This window comes from Ornithodoros turicata, chromosome 6, assembly GCF_037126465.1.
Source record: "Ornithodoros turicata isolate Travis chromosome 6, ASM3712646v1, whole genome shotgun sequence".
Lineage (NCBI taxonomy): Eukaryota > Metazoa > Arthropoda > Arachnida > Ixodida > Argasidae > Ornithodoros > Ornithodoros turicata.
Genome location: NC_088206.1, coordinates 64,318,537 through 64,325,906, shown reverse-complemented (window position 1 = coordinate 64,325,906; position 7,370 = coordinate 64,318,537). Strand labels below are relative to the sequence as shown.

The 7,370-nt window shown below is 45.5% G+C and overlaps 1 protein-coding gene across 5 annotated transcripts; it reads right to left on the bottom strand.

Moving 5' to 3' along the window:
• Positions 1-1,047: 1,047 nt before the first annotated feature.
• LOC135397036 (protein max-like) lies at positions 1,048-6,704 on the bottom strand. Of its 5 annotated transcripts, none has more exons than XM_064628357.1 (5): positions 6,540-6,704; positions 6,330-6,407; positions 5,374-5,481; positions 5,020-5,197; positions 1,048-1,561 (listed from the first exon to the last, which is right to left on the bottom strand). In XM_064628357.1, the coding sequence occupies exons 1-5, from the start codon at positions 6,576-6,578 to the stop codon at positions 1,359-1,361; spliced, it is 606 nt and encodes a 201-aa protein (XP_064484427.1). In that variant the 5' UTR covers positions 6,579-6,704; the 3' UTR covers positions 1,048-1,358. The 5 variants fall into 5 exon arrangements, with proteins under 5 accessions (XP_064484427.1, XP_064484428.1, XP_064484431.1 ...); XM_064628358.1 differs by having other exon boundaries at positions 5,020-5,143; positions 6,540-6,703; XM_064628361.1 differs by lacking the exon at positions 6,330-6,407 and having other exon boundaries at positions 6,540-6,702.
• Between the last annotated feature and the right edge of the window lie 666 nt (positions 6,705-7,370).

Here is a 7,370-nt window from a genome sequence, read left to right as displayed (position 1 = left end):
AGTGAACAAAGAAGGGATCACGTGGTCAGAATGGGCTTCGCCGTCTGCCGTCTGCTACGTACATCAGTCGTGCGCTTGTCATGCCATCTAGGTGTCGCTCTCGGAAGTGCTCACCTCAGCTCCTAGCAGACGATATTGCACCAGTTATAAAAAAAAAGCTTGCGTTCTGCTACCATGTCCTACGATATTCCTATTTACGTGCCCCTTGAAATTTTCTTTTCTACGTTGATCAAGAAAGTAATAAAAAATGTGTCGTCTTGGGAATATTGTGCTTGTTTTTGGCCCCTACTCCTTCGAAAAACGGATCTGCAGTTATATTAAAGTATATATATAATGCTCTAATTAACCGGTACCAGTGTTTATTAACTCGTGCAAAGACGTGAACAACATCCAGTGACAACAATGCGTGATTGAGTGAGCTTCACTTTTCGAGGAAGCTCAACAAAAGGAAGTGCACTACACTTGGGATGATGAAAGAAAAATAATTTCAAACTGTAAACCAACCATGGTTCAAACATGCTGTTCTGTTCTTTAAAAACAAGGATGTAAAATGTTGAACGCTATGCTACACAAGGTCACCTTTGGACATCACAGACAATACTGCCATGAAAACAAAATGACAATTTACAAAAAACAAAAATATCTCACTGCCCAAAATCTATTAAATAAAACATGATGAAAATGAACTCTCAATAAAGGCAGGATTTGCTCGCAGTCCCAAGTCAGATTCGCTGTACAGACAAAAATCACTTCAAACAGCTGCACAGCCTCAGAGATGAGCAGACATCTTGCCCCCTTGACTGCATCTGCAATGAAAAATCAACCCCCCTTTGCCACCCCCCTTTTAAAAAAAAGAAATAAAGCCTCGAAGGAAAATAAGTATCAAAACCCTGTTGCATCCTTCGAATCCACAAACAATCTTCCCTTTCAAGATTTGTACAAAGCAAGTCCCAGACGCTCGCTCCAGTGGGCTCGGCCGAGTTTCTTTTAAAAAAAGAATTTGTTCTTTCCGTTACCCAAATCCCGTGAGAGACGAGAACTCTGAGAAACATGCGCAGAGCCACTTTATACTCTTTTCACGTTGAACGCTGCTTTGGTCGGGTCGTGGGCTATTCCCTAAACACGGAGAACAAGTAACAATGGCAGAGAGACGTCTTCACTGCTTGCATCCTCTTTTTTTCTTCTTTTTCTTCTTCTTTTTCTTGCAGGCGGCGGCACGCACACAGTCTCTGTTCCTGTTTCACATTCCTTCGACCAGAAGACCACTTTGAAGGGGAGGCAGGGGGGAAACTATGCAAGACGAGCAATCGATGACGTAGGTCCATTTATAAACAGTGTGTGGGAAGGGGGGGGCTCTTCTATGAATGTAGGGGTGTGGACCCAGGGCTGGATTTGAGCTTCTTACGGCTGCTACGGGAGGAATTGTCGGTGTCTTCCGAGCTTTCGGAGCCGGAGCCTCCGTCGAACGCGGAGATGGAGTCTCCCTTCATGTTCATTGTGTCTAGGACCGACCCAGATGAGTAGCTGCCACCTGACATCTTGGTCTTCTCCAACGATCGGACTGCAAATACATAAACAAAGACGGACCAGTCAGCCATCATGGGGCAAAGGCAGGTGCATCGGTACAGTAACATTAGTCATGTTCCGCAGAGGGAGGGTTTAGACAGTGGCGAAAGTTCACGACGCCGTTTTGTGCTTCAACGAGAGGGTAACATAAAAATGCTGCGAGGTGTCATCCAGCTAATGAGAACGGCAAATAAATTGGATAAATTAGACGGGACAAGGTAAAGGAAAATTTAAGCAAAAGCCTCTAGCCAGAAGCCACCGATATTTTGAACACAGACCACTTTTCTACTGTCAGCGGAAGAACAGTATCTGCGACCTCAGGTCCAAGCCTTGTGTTTCAATCAGGATTGGTTACCATAAACGGTAATGGAAACATTACCTACCCCAAATTCTGCAGCAAACAGAAATAGAAACAGAAACAAAATTATTTTAGTTTTTGTTACCAGAAACCAAAACCAAATTCAAGGGTGGTAATTCAAACAGAATTCACCTAATGTAATCCCCTTTCTCCATATTTTAAAATTAATTAGTTCATGTATTAATAATTTTCTTATTTAATTTTAAGTTAACGAGTTCATGTTTTAGATCCGTGACGTCTTCAATCGTCATTAAAGTGTTCAGTGTGCTGCTTCAAGCACCGGGGGCCAAGTGAATCGACACCGTAATGCCAGAACAGACCAAATGATATCAAGGAAACAGAAACAGAAACTGGCATCGAAAATAGTATGGAAACAGAAACGAAACTGTGCTACGGTAACGAAAACTGCTACCTAAAATCGTCCAGAAACAGAAGCGGAAACAGAAACAAAAAGTTGAGTCTCTTAGGTGCCGGAAACAAAATCAGAAACGCTATTATTTTTCGACAACCAACCCTGGCTTCAAACGACCTTCACCAGTTTTTTGTGTTTTGCACTTTTCAAGGAAAAAGTAAGTGTGCCATGGCTCTAAGTGAGCCATTTTATATTACTTTGCCAGCACAAAGTACAGCAAACACAATACTGCAAGGTATTGTGCTGTTGCTAAGAAAGAGTGCTTGCACAGAAATAAACACCTTATACGCGATGAAACTCCCCATTCATCATCTCGCAATAAACTTGTTGTTGTTGAACATCGTATATCAGTTGCTTCTAGATGTTTCGGAGTGAGGAATCCGCTCTAACACAGCTTTGACGTCATGTAATGCGACTGCAGTGATATTCTAGTTCTCGAAGTAGGTCAAACCTGCTTTGTGCATGCTGCAGCTGTTGCACTGTAGCTTGCACCTGCCATTTGAGATAGCCAGCATAAAAAAGCAGGAATAAATAATGGCCATGCCCATGTCGTGGAAGAAAACATGTGCTCCAATGCCCCCCACATTCGACTGCGATTCCAATTTCTTTACTTTTATTTTTGTTCCACGCTGTTCTAACTGCTGTGAAAAGAAATGCAGCTTGAAACTTTTTTTTTTTGCGACTGCAACACTGACCTTTGTGGCTAAGCAAAATAGTAAATAAGATGAGTGTTTCCAAAAATACTGCACCCAACCGCAAAAGCAACGGCATTACAAGGTAAGCAAAATCCAGATCAATGTAACGAGATTATAAGTCCCAGCGATTTTCATATCTGTTGAACTTACTAACACAGGCATACCTCCACAAAACTCACTCACGAGCTGTGATCCAACCAGCAGAGAATGAGTGAACATGAATGACACCATGGGCTGAACATGCCCACCCATGAGCCCCGAGTGAATGACCACGTACACGCGTGTGTAAGCTAATGAGAATGAGCGTGACTCAGGAGTGGATTTCATTTGTGAGCGAGCAACAACTCAAAGAGATAGCATAGCTCAGAGACAAAACTTGCTGTAAACGGTGAGCACCAGGTATTTGTGGTCTCGCCCTCAATTGATCCCTATCGCATCATCTTCGCGCCCTTGGCAACCTTGCGATGAGCGTGACAAGGCAGTGAACGAGGATCTGAGCAGGAAGGGAGTTCACACGAGCAAAAACGAGCACCTGGAGAGCAAATGGAAGACTGAGCGGGGAGTGAGCATAACTCTCTCTCTTTCTTATCAGAACCAAGCTACACCACAATGTGCCCCCGTTGAGACAAGCTGAGGTGCGTGTGGAGTACTGGGTGTGGGAATATCGGCAGTGACTTCGTGGAGCAATACATCGTTGAAGCCACAGCGTGCATACGAAATGGAACATTGCAGACCTTTGGTACAGCTTGAACGTGCAAACTTGTTTTTGTAAGGATATGGTTTTTAAATGGAGATATGTGGAAAATTTACCTCACTTCCCGACACTGCAATAAATTAATGCATAAGCATCCTGTACTTTGACTGGCTGATGGAGTGCGACGTCAAAATGATGCGCGGCTATTATCGGCAGGGCATTGCAGTGCGGGGCACGAGCACGAAAAAGCACAAAGAATATTGTGTCAGTTTTCCCGCATTATGACATTTTTGCACCAATAATTTTTAGAAAATGTTCACCGTCAGCGAAATAGTACGGTGCATTAAAAAAGGTGCACTTCGTATACTTGTTTAGCGCCCCTATAAAGAAGAGCTACGCCCTTTTAGCATTTTTTTGTTATCGTTGTCTGCGACATATTGTGTAACATGTGCTCTTGCACAACACTGGTGACCGTAGATGACCCATTGTTGCAAAGGAGATGTCTCTGATCTGCACACCTGACTACATCCTGCCTGGAGGTCGGACCTACAAGGTCACGCCGCACCACTCGTGCCTGCTTTATCAGGGTGTCTTTGTAGGGTGCAGGGACAAGATACTGTGCAGCGAAAATATTGTTAGCCGTGGCCCCTGACAGACTGCTTCGAAGGAAACAGGGCTTCGAAACAATGCTAAATGTCACATCCTAGCTCCTTTGAAGGCGTTGTTCTTTATTTTCAGATTTCAGGGTCTATATTTTCACCCCAGCGCACAAAAAAATGACGCAGGACAGTACACCGTTAATCAAAATCAGGAGTAATCCTAGGTCCATCTATCTCCTTAGCCACTCGTGTTCAGGGTACAGCTCTGCTTGATGTTGTGGTCTTTCTATACCTCAATTTTGCCTCACTCTTTTTTTTTCTTTCTTACATGACATGACATGAGAGCACATAGACAGCTGCTACACTGTTAAGGCGATGTAAGCAACAGTGTGCACACCTTTGTTCATTGCCAAACGGGACCAAAGAATGTTTTGGGGTGCACAAAATTGCCATCAACGGTTTCTGCCTCAAAGAGGGTAACGGAAGCGCTTCAAGGGGGCAAAAGTCGGGGACGACACCGCCACGGAAGCTGACTGTAAAATTCAGTTACAAGTGGTTGGGCACAAATTTCACTGAGTCTTAGAGTGCCACAGCGTGAGTGTTGCACAGGATCAAGTTCTGCCAGTTCGAGCTCAAGTTCAAGTATCAGGTTCAGCCATGACGCTTGAAGGAAAATGATGGACTAAGCCACCTACTCTGCTCTTCAAGAAGCTTGTTCTGTTGCTTGAGGTCTTCAATGTCCTGCAGGTGTGCAGTGTTCTTCCGGCGCATGGTCTGGATGTAGTCGGCCGCCTTCTTGAGGATCTGGGCGCGGGAGGCCTGCGCACGTGCTGATCCATCAACCCTCTTCACACTGCGGCCCCCAGCAGAGTACTGCAGGGCAGATGCCACTGCCAGTTGGGCAACAAAGTACAGACACAAAAAAACCTCAAACAATCCCTCCACATGCATGTACCATCTGCACGTCCCAAGGCGTTGGACGGAGTGTGTACTAATGGCCCTTGGCATGCTCAACTGGGTTCGAGGGTAGCTATAAATAAGGAGAGTACCTTCTCGCCCTGCAAGGATGGTACAGCATCCCGTAGACTGCTGAAGCTGTACTTGATGTGGTCTCTACGCCGCCGTTCCAGTGCATTGTGGTGTGCTCGCTTGTCTGCCTGCAGTGAGAAACAAAGAATTTAGCCTACGGTAGTGCGGAAGTTTGAGTAGTCGCATTTTTCTTGTTGAATTTTCTAGTACCTGCACAATCGGACCACACTGCACCACAACGCCAAAAAAGCGAAAAATGGAAAGAATGGTCATTGTGGTGATATCTGATGACAGGTGGCCAGTAGCGATAACAAATGACACGAAACTTTTTTATAGTTTGGTTCCTGTTGTTATTACTACTCATTGCAGCCTTTGCAAAGCCGACAGGCAATATGCGAGCACAAAGAAAATGGAGAAGCAAGCAAAAAACAAACACGGAGGTTTTCAATTCCTGCACATGTAAAGCTCACGTCAGAGCCCAGAAGTTTTCGATAAAAGCGTGAGACATACGAGTATTTCTCTTTCGCGATAACTCTGAAGCAGAGGCTAGCGTGCGAATTCTTATCGGTCGTAACGCGTCCGGTACGAAAACACATGACTGTGATCTGTCATGGAGCAATGCAAATCATCGTCGTCTGCCACGCGCCAATCGCAGACGACACTTTACGGATCACCACATTCGCTTTCGCAATACACCGCTGGTATTTATTGTTTGTCCGACGTATGCATAGTGCGGAGCGGATCATAACTAGCGCTTCATCTGCACCTATCCGTGCATCGACCAAACACAAACAATCCCAGCACCATGCCTGCAAAGCAAGCATGGCGTTACTAGCGTGACAACAGTGACCTCCCTCTCTCCTCCTCCTCCACAAAGCTAAACCCCCCCGATTCACGTGAACCTATCATGCCAATCGCTTGGCTGAAAAACGGGAAACCGCATCGCGCTGAAAACAGGCTACCAAATAATCGGTACCTGGTTCAGGTATGGAATACCTCCGTGCTTATTTAGGCTTGTCCATATATCGCCCGAAGTTAGGCCTAGCTCTTCCTCCTGTAATGAGAAAAAAATATAGAACACCACCAAGTTGAAAACAAAACCCAGCGGCTTCATTGGGAGGGAGGGCTGATTATCTAGGTGGGTACCTCGGTGTGAAGTGAGTTTAGGCGATAGATAAGTACTCACGTCACTTTCGATGTCCACGTCTCGTTCTTCATCGCTCATTTTTAGTAAAAACGATCACCAGACCGCCGTACTCCTGTCCCAATCCACTCCCTACGACGACCCAGTGAGCAGGGGAATATGGCGACGCCAGCGCCACGCGGACAAAACCCACGTGCTTTGCACGACGTCATGCTTTGCTGTAAACATCGCGCTGCCGACCGGTTGGATGCCGCCAAAACGGCTTCTTTGTCATCGCCTTTCGGGACGGTTTTTCGCGTCGTCTGCGAGCTGTGTGGATGGGAAAATAGCAGACGAATGAAAGTCGCGCCAATTACGTAGCGAATTTTTCTTCTGCGCTGAAAGGTTTCTCTTTTTCACCTGCGTTTGTGTGTCACGCATGCGTGCGTACTGGTTTCATCGACCCATTCAACCAGTGTCGCAAACCCACAAGAATGAAAGCAATTTCGGATTAAGTGGAAGCTGGCAGTGTTTAGGGGGAGGTATTTAACCTCACATTAATCGATACAGACGCTCGAAGCGAGCGCTTCTCTATCCGTTACTCGAAAATTATGGAAAAGAAATAAAATGTGTCTTCTTTTTTTCTTCTCTCCGTCTCTCTTTATTTTGAGTATTTAGTTTGGTATGGTATTGCCCGCGTGTGGTATGCCATCAGTACTCTTCAAACTTCATAGGGGCAATAAAAGAAAAATACATGTGTCGTCGGTTTATCCTCCCCGCCAGCTCTGAGCTTTTTACTGCTTTTAACTAAAAACACATGTGTTCAGACTTCAGTGGGCCGGGGACGGGGGGACAAATTCCCTCCCCATGTGGTACCTGTAGTGCTTTGGGAAG

Bases quoted from the DNA above. Each gene is read 5' to 3' on its own strand.
- LOC135397036 (XM_064628357.1), bottom strand. From the start codon at position 6,578: ATGAGCGATGAAGAACGAGACGTGGACATCGAAAGTGAC. The intron at 5,482-6,329 runs GTACCGATTATT...TTCTCACTGCAG, and splicing joins GTATTCCATACCTGAACCAG to GCAGACAAGCGAGCACACCA. The intron at 1,562-5,019 runs GTAGGTGGCTTA...ATGTATTTGCAG, and splicing joins CAAGCTTCTTGAAGAGCAGA to TCCGATCGTTGGAGAAGACC.